Genomic DNA, 14,689 nt, shown 5'->3' with positions numbered 1-14,689 from the left:
GTAATATTTTGTCCAAGTTCTGATAAACAGAAGGGTTTTGAAAGTGCCAAAAGGCGATTTGTGTTCTACAGTGTTCAAGTGTATGATTCAATCCCCCAATCCTTGAGCAACACTGGGTACCCCTGCTATAAAGATACCAATCAACCCCTCACTCCCTACACCTACCCTCTCATACCCAACTGCTCCTGGATAATGTTTCAGAGGTTGGAGAGGTTTCTGGCAAACCTCGACTCCGTTCCTGCGACAGGCCCAGACCGCATCCTAAAAACGTTCTACAAGAACCTGTTCTGCTGGTCTTCCTCATCCTCTTTCTGCTCTGTTCACACGATCATTCTCTCTGGGTCAGTTTCTGAATGGCCTGGAAGTTATCCAACATCACTGGAATACACAAACATGGTGCCAAAATGGATCATCTTAACGAAAGGCCTATTCGCTTATCTCCAATTATATATCAGCAAGGTAATGGAATGATCATTGCAGTTGATATCAAATCCTTGCTTTTCTCAAAGAGCATGATCTCAGATCATCTTTTTGGTTTCTGACCCGGTCATTCCACCGTGGACATGCTGCTTCTACTCTCCCAACAATGGATGGAAGCCCTCACTGATAGACATGAGATGAGAGTCGTCTCTCTGGACATATCTCAAGCATTTGATACAGTCTGGCCCTCTGCTTTGATCTCCAAATTATCTGCTTATGGCATCCATGATCATGGATCACTGACTTCCTCCACTCCCGTATTCAGTGTATAGCTCTTAACGGGATCGTCTAATCTCCTCTCCCTGTCAAGGCTGGAGTTCCCCCCAATGCAGTTAGTGTCTTGGGCCTAGACTTGCTCCACATCTTAATCAATGGTCTTTTTGATTCCCTGGAAAATCCTCCTCAATCCTGATAATTCTACCCTCTACCGTATCATTTCTCATCCTTCAGACATGCAGGCAGCATCAGTCTCTTCCCTCTCTGCAGACCTTGATAGAATCAGAAACTGGTCCAACACTTGGAATATGTCCTTAAATCCTAACAAATCATACACACTCACCCTATCTCTTGGAAAGGACCATATGGCAAACCCTCCCATCTACTTCCTACACAAACCGCTTGAAGAGGATAAGTTACTCAAACTTGGGGGCCTCACCATAAGCCATGATCTTTCTTAGGCAGACCATATTTCCAAGATGGCCTCTAAAGCCGCCAACTGGGCATCCTCCGTCGTTAACGGTTTGTCCTTGGCCAATCTGAATTTTTCACGACCTACAAGGCCTTCATTCGCAGCTCCCCCATTTGGGATGGCATCCCTGCCTCACATCTTGCCCAGCTTGACGCCGTTGAAAGCAAGGCCTGAAAAATCATTGGGATCTCCTGTGATAAAGGGAGATTGGGATATCCCTGCATCATTCATTCATTCATTCATTCTGTCCCTATCACTTTCATGTTACGGACAGGTTGGTGGCCTCTGTATTCTACCACTTCCCATATGCTCTTGCACCCTCTGCCCTCTCTTGGCTCTGTCCCTCCCAGGTTTCTGCAGGGTGCACACGGTCTGCCAGTAACCCTCTTATTGTTAAACTCCCAAACTCCAGGTTCACTGCTCACCTCCACTTATTTGTTCCTCTTTTCTCTCCCCTGTGGAGCCAACATCTGTTCAGTTCCATTTTTCCCTCCAGAGCTTCAAGATAGCTGTTCACAGGTCATCCTCCACCCATACTCATGACCTCTTCTACCCCCAACTACCCCATTCCCAAACACTGCATTTTTCTAGGTTATTGTGATCCCCTCTCCCCCTCTCCTCCTCCACTTATTTCCATTTGTTAGTTGTCAGTTGAATTGTTCCTTTTCTGTTTCATCCCCACCTTCCCCCTTCCTCTTCTTGCTGTGTTTCATTCAGCCTGTGTGCAGATTGTTCACCCCAGGTGTCCACCTTCCCCTTGATCTCACTCTCACTTCTACTCTGTTGTTGGTGTTTCCCCCTTTCCATTTTGGTCCCTTCCGTTCTGCTCTCCCTCTTCAAGAAGCCTCAACCATGTATGTATACAAAAAAATTTTTTTAAATCAGTTCTATTATAACATTTCTTTATTTTATCATACATTCTATAAATGGAAAATATCAAAACCAACATTCACAATATTAACAAATTCCTTTTGCTGGCGGAAGCATCGTCACATTTGGCATTCTGTCAGCATGTAATGCTTTCCTGTTGCTCAATGCCCTCTGTGTCGGAGGGAGGGAAACAGGGATGAGAGGCAAGAACTGCCTTTGACTTTGATCCTCTCAATCGCTTTTCAACCTGCAGTCAAACATTTTTGTTTTGAAAAGAAAAATAGGTCACATTATTGCACACATGGACGGGGGATGATGCAACAAAATAAGCTGTGTGCCCTCTCCCCTCCACCCCAAAAAACCAAACACCTCAGCCGGAAATTCACAAGCGATGTTTTTAAAAAGAAAAGAGTGCATTTCTGGTATTACTACACCCGCTTCCATAGGAAGAGTCATGTTATTATCCTTTCTGGGATATATAGATTACAGTAGATCTAGGCTCAGGTCTGTTAGTCTGTGGGGGATGGAATAAGCATATAATGCCTCAAAAACGTCGGGTTTCCTCCCTTTCAGTTTCATGTTAACCAGCAGCAGACACTGTTAAAAAAGGTAATCATGCGTATTTGTGGTTTATAATGTTTTGTTTACTTCCGGTATGGGTGCTCCACGCAATGCCACAATAAGCTATACTAGATGACCAAAAGTATGCGGACACCCCTTCTAATTCGTGGATTCGGCTGTTTCAGCCACAACCATTGCTGACAGGTATATATAATCAAGCACACAGCCACGCAATCTCCATAGACAAACATTGGCAGTAGAATGTGCCATACTGAAGAGCTCAGTGACTTTCAACGTCGCACCGTCATAGGATGCCACCTTTCCAACAAGTCATTTCGTCAAATTTCTGCCCTGCTAGAGCTGCCCCGGTCAAATGGAAGTGCTGTTATGGTGAAGTGGAGACGTCTAGGAGCAACAACAGCTCAGCCGCAACATGGTAGGCCACACAAGCTCACAGAACCGGACCGCCGAGTGCTGAAGCGCGTAGCACGTAAAGATCGTCTGTCCTCGGTTGCAACACTCACTACCGAGTTCCAAACTTCCTCTGGAAGCAACGTCAGCAAAACAACTGTTCGTCGGGAGCTACATGAAATGGGTGAAATGGGCTGAGAATATCATGTCATTTCATGATCATTGAATATCATGAAATGGGCCGAGCAGCCGCACACAAGCCTAAGATCACCATGCACAATGCCGAGCATCAGCTGGAGTGGTGCAAAGCTCGCCGCCATTGGACTATGGAACAGTGGAAACGCGTTCTCTGGAGTGATGAATCACGCTTCACCATCTGGCAGCCCGACGAACAAATCTGGGTTTGGCGGATGCCAGGAGAACACTACCTGCCCAAATGCATAGTGCCAACTGTAAAGTTTGGTGGAGGAGTAATAATGGTCTGGGGCTGTTTTTCATGGTTTGGGCTAGGCTCCTTAGTTCCAGTGAAGGGCAGACTTAACACTACAGCATACAATGACATTCTAGACGATTGTGTGCTTCCAACTTTGTGGCAACAGTTTGTGCAACAGTGAAACGCCGACTGCAAGCCAAGCCTAATCGCCCAACATCAGTGCCTGACATCACTAATGCTTTTGTGACTGAATGGAAGAAAATTCCCGCAGCAATGTTCCAACATCTAGTGGAAAGCCTTCCCAGAAGAGTGGAGGCTGTTGTAGCAGCAAAGAGGGACCAACTCCATATTGATGCCCATGATTTTGGAATGAGATGTTCGATGTTCGGGTGTCCGCATATTTTTTATCATGTTGTGTATTTATATACGTTAACACAAATTTCATCCGATGTGGAAACCCCTTTTGGGGAAAGGGGCAAATTAAACCGTTACAACCTACATCATGTGACCCTTAGTCCCCCTGGAAAGTTTGGTTGATATGGGATAAGTAACGACCGAATGTATCGTGGTCAGACAGACACCACATTGCGTATTTTAGGACGATTCTCTAAACTAACCAATTGATGTGGATTTTTCCCAATCAAATGCAGTTATTCCCAACCGATAAAGAATCATCATCTTACCCCACACCCCAACATATTAGATGGCGCAGAGGTATCGCACTTAGCTTTGAGGTGTCCGGTGTGGGTTTGATTCCTGGTCAGACTATAAACTCAGATTGGTGCTTTGCAGGCAGGGTGCTAAATCCCAAAGTGCTTCGTCCCTCGGATGGACATTGAGCTGGATGTCCCATCTGCTAGCATTATGTGGTGGATGTTAAGGATCCCACGGCACATTTCACAAAGAGTAGGTGAGTTACCTCCAGCACCAGGAACAAATGCCTGGCCAAATCACCTTCAGTGAAACATCATGCCTGGACAGCCAGTTCGTGAAAGACCAACTCTTCATCGAAAGATACTGTGGGATTTTAAACATCCGTCAGCAATCAATGCCAGCAGATGGCCCCCTAGGTCAAAGCCCCGCCAAAGGACGGCACCATCATTAAATGCAATACTCTGCCTGCAAATAGCCTGATGTTGGCTTAGCGGTTAGGGTGTTGGCTTGGGATCCGAGGATCCTGAGTTTGAATCCCAGTCGATCGCTGAATTAATGCCAGGGGTGTTGACTCAGCCTGTCATCCTTCCGAGGTCGGCAAATTGAGTACCAGCTTGCTGGGGTGAATGATCCCGGTGTGTACCCCGATTTAGAATAGGTACACCGTACCCCTGCGCATCGCATCGTAAGAGGCGACTAAGGGTTGGCGTCAGGAAGGGAATCCGGCCATAAAAAAAACATTGCCTCAAACAGGGAACCATGATTGTCATGTGGCCCGCAAGGCTAACCCCCGCTTTAGCGGGGAAAATGGCCTTAAAAAGATCATTCATTCATTCATTCATTCACTCTGCCTGCAAAGGACTAGTCCAACAGTTTATATTCGGGTGAAGGACCAAACTCATTCTCGACCCTCAAAGGGAAGTGCGTGACCTCTGTGCTATCCTGGCGGTCATTCCAAAACCAATAAATGGACTATAAAATAGGCTTGAAATAGAAAGAGGGATGTTGGAATGCAAGTGAAGAGGCAAACACTCAGCCACAGGTTTATGGACTGCAGGTATAAACCTGTCTTTAGGTTATTTGTTAGTACTGCAGGACATTAATCACTCACCTGGATCATGCCCTCATCCTTTTTTCTCTTTCTCCGTTTGTGCTGGCTCTCTGGTTCCTGTGCAAGGTGTTCCTGCCCCCTTGTTTTTCGTGGGATACATTCTCGTTTCTCCAAACTTTCCTCGAGCTTCTCCGGACTCTCATCTTGTTTCTCCAGACTCTCTTCGGGTTTCTCCAGACATTCATCGGGTTTCTCCAGACTCTCTTCGGGTTTCTCCCAGTTCTCCTCGGGTCTAATGCCCTCGTCTGGTTTCCAGCTCCCTCTCGCTTCAATGATTCGATCGAGAGTGGATAAAATGTCACTCGCATCGTGAACACAGCTGATGTCTGCATGAAAGACAATGTGCAAGAACTGTCAGTGCTAAGATCTCTTCAATTTGCCACTTCCATCATTGGTATGTGTATGTATTTTTTTTTTTGTTTTTTTTTAATTACTTGCAAAATCGAAGATTTTTCAAGTATATTGGTCGGTTGCATTTGTGGTTCTGCCTGTCTGTTTGTCTGTTTGTTTGTCTGTTTGTTTGTCACTGGCCTACAGGTCACAATTCTAAACCGATCATTACAAAACTTCACCAAGTTGTATAGGTCGTCCCAATTGAGAAGACTATTGTTTTTGGGGTCAAAAGGTCAAAAGGTGAACATAGGCCAAAGGTCACCAACTTTGCCAAATTTCTAAAATCCTCAATTTTCATCCGATTGACTTGAAATTTGAAGAGGAATTGCATATGTGGTCACTGAATTCAACCACCAATTATATTTGAGGTCAACTTTGGCCAAAAGGTCAACATAGGCCAAATGTCTAAAATCCTCAATTTTCATCCGATTGACTTGAAATTTGAAGAGGACTTGCATATCTGGTCACTGAATTCAACCACCAAGTATTTTTGAGGTCAAAGTAGGCCAAAAGGTCAACATAGGCCAAAAGGTCAACATAGGCCAAATTTCTAAAATCCTCAATTTTCATCCAATTGACTTGAAATTTGAAGATTCCTTGCATATCTGGTCACTGAATTCAACCACAAATTATATTTTAGGTCAACATAGGCCGAATTTCTAAAATCATCAATTTTCATTTGATTGACTTGAAATTCTAAGAGGATTTACATATACTGAATTCAACCACCAACTATTTTTGAGGTAAACATAGGCCAAAAGGTCAACATAGGCCAAAAGGTCAACATAGGCCAAATTTCTAAAATCCTCAATTTTCATCCGATTGACTTGAAATTTGAAGAGAACTTGCATATCTGGTCACTGAATTCAACCACCAAGTATTTTTGAGGTCAAAATAGGCCAAAAGGTAAACATAGGCCAAAAGGTCAACATAGGCCAAATTTCAAAAATCCTCAATTTTCATCCAATTGACTTGAAATTTGAAGATGACTTGCATATCTGGTCACTGAATTCAACCACAAATTATATTTTAGGTCAACATAGGCCAAAAGGTCAACATAGGCCGAATTTCTAAAATCATCAATTTTCATTTGATTGACTTGAAATTCTAAGAGGATTTACATATACTGAATTCAACTGAATTCAACCACCAACTATTTTTGAGGTCAACATAGGCCAAAAGGTCAACGTAGGCCGAATGAGATGGATTTTGCAAGTATCGTGCTATCTCTTGTTTGTTTTTTTTGGTATACAAGATCGAGGCTCGTGTAAGAGCTAGCATTAATGACAAAAACCAAACGGACACATAAGACGAAATAAAAGGAGCGGTGCATGGGTGCACGTGAGCATGTGATCCAGCACGATACACAAAAACCCTCACCTTGGCAGTACTGGATTACTTTGCCCCACAACGGACTGGGTTTTAGACCGGCGATGCAGGCGATAATAGCCAGGTGCCGCTTTGCCCGAGTTAGTGCCACCGTGATCCTACGTGACTCGTCCCTGGCACCTTGCACGCACGTGCGTACGCACGATACAATTACAGCGTCCCGCTCCCCGCCCTGGAACGCGTCCACCGTTGACACGAGTACAGAACGAGCCGTGTCTGGGCAGTAGGCCAAAACGGAGACCAAATGGCTTGAGATCTGCCAAGGAGGAATGAACAGAAACCATCATGTGTAAACTGGTTCCATAAATTAGGGTTTATGTCCAACTTACAGTGACAAGCACGTTTCCCTCATAAATTGGTATAACTTCATAGTTAATCCATTCACCGATTGCATCCTAGATCATCTTCTTTTTTTTTTGTTTTTGTATACATGATCGAGGCTCGTGTAAGAGCTAAATTTTCTCCACATTTGCATTAAAATTGGATAGCTCATCCACATGTGAGCTTTAAAAGTCTTGAATTCTTTCACGTTTGGTGTAATCCTAAAAATGACTGTGAAATCTATAAATGACGTTTAAATTAAAAACATGTTTTTAGATTATTGTTTAAAAACAACAAAATAAATACATTATCTTCTCCTTCTCAGGTTTGTTTTCATTATGAGAATCATTCACATTTCCATCACCAATTAGCTTTCTTCAGGGAATGATAAAAACATTGTGTACCCTTAATATACACCCCTATCAGAGAGGTGAATACACTGGGGTTGGGGGAGTGGTGGAGAGGAATGTGAACATTATTTAATAAATAATCGTCTCCGAGGATGGCCTAGCGGTACACATACTCGCCTCTACGCTGTCTAGTCTGTGTTTCAATCTCGGCCGAGATATAAACTGTCATCCCGGTGTTTCACAGGTCGGGCGATTCATCAATGTGTGCCGTCCGTCGAATGGACGTTAAACTGGGCGTCCCATCTGCCAGCATTCGTTGGTGGACATTAAAGGTCCCATGGTGTCCTTCGTGAAAGACAAAAACATTTTGCTACCTCGGAGACATGCTGAATGGAGAAGGTGAATCAGACTCAGCAACGGTTGCTAGAGTGAGATGTGCATGGAAGAAGTTTCGGGAACTGAGTGGCGTGCTGATGAGGAGGGGAGTGTCGTTGAAGCTGAAGGGAAAGGTGTATGCTGCATGTGTGAGAAGTGTTATGATTTATGGGAGCGAGACATGGGTCATGAACGTAGAGCAGCAACGAAGGCTGGAAAGGGTGGAAATGCGAATGGTTCGGGGGATGTGTGGAGTATCGTTGGTCAACGAAGGCTGGAAAGGGTGGAAATGCGAATGGTTTGATGGATGTGCGGAGTATCGTTGGTCAACGAAGGCTGGAAAGGGTGGAAATGTGAATGGTTCGATGGATGTGCGGAGTATCGTTAAGAGAGAGGAAGACAAATGATGAATTGCGGAAGATGATGGGAATAGAGCCTGTGATTGATGCTGTGAAGAGGAACAGGTTGAGATGCTTTGGTCCTGTGTTGAGGAAGGATGAAAGTGACTGGTTGAGAAAAGTGATGGAAATGAATGTAGAAGGAAGTAGAGGACGGGGAAGACCGAGAAAGACTTGGCTAAAGATGGTGGAAGAAGAAATGCGGGCAAGGGGGTTAACAAGGGGAGATGCAGAAAATAGGGCAAAATGGAGAAGATTGTCATGGGGCCCGCAAAGCTAACCCCCACTCTAGCAGGGAAAATGGCCTTAAAATGCCTGTTGTTGTTGTGTTGTTGGTGTCCTTCATGAAGAGGAGGCGAGCTATCGCCGCCGCCATGAACAAATTACAAATTCCTGCCATGAATACTATTGGGAAGGCAATGGCAAACAATCTCGTGTAACCCTGATGTAATCTCGTGCACCAATGATCTGTAACAGAGTATGGTACATCAGAATCAGAACTCAACTTAGAATTGAGTAGAGAAACCAGGTGTGGGATTCAGGAAGAATGTGTACCAATCAGGATAGGTTGGGGGGGGGGGGAATGGGGGGATGCGTGGGTGAGAGGAGCGAGGCCAGAAGTAAGGTAATCGAAAACCTTCATCGGTACCTGCTGGACCTGGGCTCGATATGGTGTAATAACTCCAATATGGCTACCGGGCACACCATCATCAACGAGTGCTTCCACCAACTTCACCACAAGTTTCACTTCGGCATCGTTTTGCCAACTTCCATCACGTGTCAACTGCAAATGAAACATCAACATCATCAATGAAATTACAATCTCCAGCTACCTGGAGACAAACGACAATGTCTGATGCAGGAAGTGACTCTCAATCGTAATCATCATTTCTTCGAATCACTGTTTCATCTCAAAATACTTAATTCACACTCAAAGGCTCACCTGTTCTTTCCCAGACACATTGTACAATGCAAGTGTTGGGAGCCAGGGAACAGCAGGGGATCTCTCTGTGGCAGTAACTCCATTCCGTAAGTGTCTATCGTAGAACAGGGATCCAGACAGTTGCCCAATGACAGGATGACAGCGGTATTGAGTGCTCAGAAACACAGGCTCATGACCCTGGACCATCACCAAGTATTACAAATTAGTGATACGTTTTGTTGTTTGATTAAATATGTTCCATATCTGTATGTTTTCATCTCATTTTTAACCCAAAAAGCATTGGGAGGGCCATCATTTCCCCCCCCCCCCCCCCCCCCCCGCCCTTGTCTTTTGAGCCTTTGAAAAATCCCAGTAATTCTCAGGGATAGTTCTAAAGGATAATTCTGAAGGGTAATTTTAAAGGATAATGCTAATGGGTAATTCAAAAGGGTAATTCAAAAGGGTAATTCAAAAGGGTAATTCTAAAGGATAATTCTAAAGGATAATTCAAAAGGGTAATTCAAAAGGGTAATTCTAAAGGATAATTCTAAAGGGTAATTCAAAAGGGTAATTCAAAAGGGTAATTCTAAAGGATAATTCTAAAGGATAATTCTAAAGGGTAATTCAAAAGGGTAATTCAAAAGGGTAATTCAAAAGGGTAATTCAAAAGGGTAATTCAAAAGGGTAATTCTAAAGGATAATTCAAAAGGGTAATTCTAAAGGATAATTCTAAAGGATAATTCAAAAGGGTAATTCTAAAGGGTAATTCTAAAGGATAATTCAAAAGGGTAATTCAAAAGGGTAATTCAAAAGGGTAATTCAAAAGGGTAATTCTAAAGGATAATTCTAAAGGATAATTCTAAAGGGTAATTCAAAAGGGTAATTCAAAAGGGTAATTCTAAAGGATAATTCTAAAGGATAATTCTAAAGGGTAATTCAAAAGGGTAATTCAAAAGGGTAATTCAAAAGGGTAATTCTAAAGGATAATTCTAAAGGATAATTCTAAAGGATAATTCTAAAGGATAATGCTAAAGGGTAATTCCAAAGGGTAATTCTAAAGGGTAATTCAAAAGGGTAATTCTAAAGGGTAATTCTAAAGGATAATTCTAAAGGATAATTCTAAAGGATAATTCTAAAGGGTAATTATAAAGGGTAATTCTAAGGGGTTCTAAAGGGTAATTCTAAAGGATAATTCTAAAGGGTAATTCTAAAGGATAATTCTAAAGGGTAATTATAAAGGGTAATTCTAAGCTAAGGGGTAATTCAAAAGGGTAATTCAAAAGGGTAATTCTAAAGGATAATTCTAAAGGATAATTCTAAAGGATAATGCTAAAGGGTAATTCCAAAGGGTAATTCTAAAGGGTAATTCAAAAGGGTAATTCTAAAGGGTAATTCTAAAGGATAATTCTAAAGGATAATTCTAAAGGATAATTCTAAAGGATAATTCTAAAGGATAATTCTAAAGGATAATTCTAAAGGATAATTCTAAAGGATAATGCTAAAGGGTAATTCTAAAGGGTAATTCAAAAGGGTAATTCTAAAGGGTAATTCTAAAGGGTAATTCTAAAGGATAATTCTAAAGGATAATTCTAAAGGATAATTCTAAAGGATAATTCTAAAGGATAATTCCAAAGGATAATTCTAAAGGGTAATTCAAAAGGGTAATTCAAAAGGGTAATTCTAAAGGATAATTCTAAAGGGTAATTCAAAAGGGTAATTCAAAAGGGTAATTCTAAAGGATAATTCTAAAGGATAATTCTAAAGGGTAATTCAAAAGGGTAATTCAAAAGGGTAATTCAAAAGGGTAATTCTAAAGGATAATTCTAAAGGATAATTCTAAAGGATAATTCTAAAGGATAATGCTAAAGGGTAATTCCAAAGGGTAATTCTAAAGGGTAATTCAAAAGGGTAATTCTAAAGGGTAATTCTAAAGGATAATTCTAAAGGATAATTCTAAAGGATAATTCTAAAGGATAATGCTAGAGGGTAATTCCAAAGGGTAATTCTAAAGGGTAATTCAAAAGGGTAATTCTAAAGGGTAATTCTAAAGGATAATTCTAAAGGATAATTCTAAAGGATAATTCTAAAGGATAATTCTAAAGGATAATTCTAAAGGATAATTCTAAAGGATAATGCTAAAGGGTAATTCCAAAGGATAATTCTAAAGGGTAATTCAAAAGGGTAATTCCAAAGGATAATTCCAAAGGATAATTCTAAAGGGTAATTCAAAAGGGTAATTCAAAAGGGTATTTCAAAAGGGTAATTCTAAAGGATAATTCTAAAGGATAATTCTAAAGGATAATGCTAAAGGGTAATTCTAAAGGATAATGCTAAAGGGTAATTCCAAAGGGTAATTCAAAAGGGTAATTCTAAAGGGTAATTCTAAAGGGTAATTCTAAAGGATAATTCTAAAGGATAATTCTAAAGGATAATGCTAAAGGGTAATTCCAAAGGGTAATTCAAAAGGGTAATTCTAAAGGGTAATTCTAAAGGATAATTCTAAAGGATAATTCTAAAGGATAATTCAAAAGGGTAATTCTAAAGGATAATTCTAAAGGGTAATTATAAAGGGTAATTCTAAGGGGTTCTAAAGGGTAATTCTAAAGGATAATTCTAAAGGGTAATTCTAAAGGATAATTCTAAAGGGTAATTATAAAGGGTAATTCTAAGGGGTTCTAAAGGGTAATTCTAAAGGATAATTCTAAAGGGTCATTCTAAAGGATAACTCTAAAGGGTCATTCTAAAGAGTTCTAAATGGTAATTCTAATGGGTTTAAATCTTTTTTAGGCTTTGCATATTTCATATTTAAATGCCAAACTGAACTGCTTCCTTCAGACGCGGGTGCAAATCTTTAATAATACAACTATTTTAGTACAGTTGAAGCAAACTATGACATCACAAAAACAGCAATTCTACATTGTCCAAATTCCATCTTGCTCAGCCAGGACAGAAGTGCCATGATATGACCCTAATGTCCACATGAAAACTTGGGTGGATGCCCTCACAAGTCGAGTGTAAATAACCTAACAGTGTGCTTCTGGCTCGATTTATATCCTGTTCATCTGTACTCACCAACAGCCTGAGACGATCAAAAAGTGTCTGCTCGAGTCCATTTCCATGTAGGGATTCTGACCCGGAAATGGTAGGGGCAAGCTGCTTAGGGTCTCCTACCAGGATCAGCTTTTCACAGCCAAACCTCAAGTACACAGCAGATAAAAAAGTGTGAGTTGGAGGTTTCAGGTCATGGCTCGAATCTAGGCTTTTGATAAAGGCCTTAATCACCTGGACATGGGTTAAAAGCTGGTCGTACCTGGCCAGAGGTAACAAAGACGTAGGCTCAGTCATCTGACTTGTTTCATCAAGCACTACCACAGGAAATGTCATGCGATCAAGGCAGGGAAACGGGCTGGCAGCACAGGTAACCCCAACAACAGACACCTGCACACGTACTCACAAATTACCATAAATCTTAACATTTTAATAGTTACTTCTCGTCCTTTTCTAGTTGTCCAAAATCTATCTCCAACACTCTCACACGCAACCTCCGGTATGTATACAATAAGTAGACCAGTCCTTTATTTCAAACATTTTACCTATGTTTATAGGACATCAAAAATATGCCAAGTTCCATATGACTGCACAGTAAAAAGTAGACACTGTATCTTCTTCTTTTGTATGCAGCACGAGGCTGCGGAGTAGCATCATTGGCTGAGGGCACAGCTGTGCTACTGTTGCAGTGCCCTCTGCTGGTTAGGACAAAAAAAAAAATCATGGTGCCGACGATAACTCGCCTACTCTGCGTGAAGGACACCGTGGGACCTTTAACCTCCACCAACTAATATCGGTTGATGGTGCGCCCCAGTTTAATCCTCATCCAAGGGTTAGGGTTAGGGTTAGGCTTAGGGTTAGGGTTGTTAGGGTTAGGGTTAGGGTTAAGGTTAGGGTTAGGGTTGTTATTAGGGTTGTTAGGGTTAGGGTTAGGCACACACGTCGATGAATCACCATGTTTGTGAAACACCGGGATGACAGTTTATAGCTGGGTCGGGATTCAAACCCAGGCTAAACATTTTAAAGGGAGTGTGCATACGTATAGGCCATCCTGTCAGCCCGATATTGTATAGTAAGTGCAAACACTATTGAGGAAAAAGTTTTAAGCCCTGCCGAGTCCAAAGTACTTCAGAGTCTTTTGGGGTTAGCCTCAAAATTATTTACAGATATTGGGGGCAGCAGTCCAGTCAGCACTATGCGCTAATGTATTAACCCAAAGTCATTTCAGCCTGTTACATGTCTTTCCTCTTGTCCCTTACATCAGAAATATGGACAATCTCCCATGGTACATGGCCTTTGGGCCAATATAGTGACCATTGATACAGATATCCGCCAACAGATTAAAAATGATGTGCAGGATTTATTTTTTTGGATACAAAACAAAGTTCAGGCTCATGGAAGAGCTAAAACACAGAACGGACCAGGACACAACAGAACAAAAGGAAGAGCAAAAAGAGAAGGGAAAAACACCAACAGCAGGGCCGAGGGACAAAATAGACAAAGATGGACAAACAAGGGATGCCGGTAAAAATGAAGGGTAGGGAAGGACACATGGAGTAGACACGATGGATACAGAAGCAAGCTCTCTGGAAGGAAAAACTAGGAATTTGGAAGGAGGGGGTTGTGGGGGGAGCTTGACATGGGTCAACAGATCATGGTTTTGAATGGGTGAGTGGAGGTGAGTAGCGACACTGGATATTGGGAGTTTCACCAGAAGGTAATTGATGGTGGACCCTGCAGAAGGGGTGGAGAGGGGGTAGGGGGAGGGGTGACAAAGCACGGAAAAAGCAGAGAGTGAAACCGGAAGACAAAGAAGCACGGAAAGAAGAAAACTTTGTATGACGGAGGATTCCCAGTCGGCGGCTGGATTTGGAGGCCAACTTTGAAATGTGGTTTGCCCAAAAAAGATCATGGCTGATAGTGAGCTCCAGGGATTTGAATGACTGAACTTCCTCAAGAGGATTAAGAAAGTAGACAGAAAACTTTGCCAGACAGTCCTTTCGGAGAGCGATAGTGTGATTTGTCAGGATTGAAAAACATATTCCAAGTGTTTGACCAGCTTTTGATTTTTGTCAAGTTCTGAAGAAATTGAAGAGGCTGCAGCCTGCCTGTCTGACCGATGAGAGATGTCATGACAGAGGGTGGAGTCATCAGCAAATAGATAAAGAGGATTTTCCAGAGAGTCAGAGAGATCATTGATGAAGATTAGGAAGAGGACTGGGCCAGGAAAGACTCCAGCTTTGACATGAAGAGAAGATGAAAGGATTTCGTTGAGTGCAACATGT

The 14,689-nt window shown here is 42.0% G+C and overlaps 1 protein-coding gene across 1 annotated transcript in view; it reads right to left on the bottom strand.

Annotated features, from left to right (window-relative positions):
* Positions 1-2,052: 2,052 nt before the first annotated feature.
* ZGRF1 (zinc finger GRF-type containing 1) overlaps positions 2,053-14,689 on the bottom strand; it is a 69,469-nt gene continuing 56,832 nt past the window's right edge. The window contains exons 16-22 of the mRNA XM_068111246.2: positions 12,667-12,794; positions 12,429-12,552; positions 9,378-9,554; positions 9,084-9,218; positions 6,982-7,246; positions 5,209-5,534; positions 2,053-2,285 (exon numbers count right to left, since the gene is read on the bottom strand). Coding sequence (XP_067967347.2) covers positions 2,175-2,285; positions 5,209-5,534; positions 6,982-7,246; positions 9,084-9,218; positions 9,378-9,554; positions 12,429-12,552; positions 12,667-12,794 — 1,266 coding nt within the window. The 3' untranslated portion in view covers positions 2,053-2,174. The remainder of the gene's footprint in view (positions 2,286-5,208; positions 5,535-6,981; positions 7,247-9,083; positions 9,219-9,377; positions 9,555-12,428; positions 12,553-12,666; positions 12,795-14,689) is intronic.

This window comes from Myxine glutinosa, chromosome 3 (genome assembly GCF_964187855.1).
Source record: "Myxine glutinosa chromosome 3, kmMyxGlut1.1, whole genome shotgun sequence".
In the NCBI taxonomy this organism is placed as follows: Eukaryota; Metazoa; Chordata; class Myxini; order Myxiniformes; family Myxinidae; genus Myxine; species Myxine glutinosa.
Note: the sequence above shows the minus strand (reverse complement) of the source record. Positions and strands in the feature narration are given on the sequence as shown.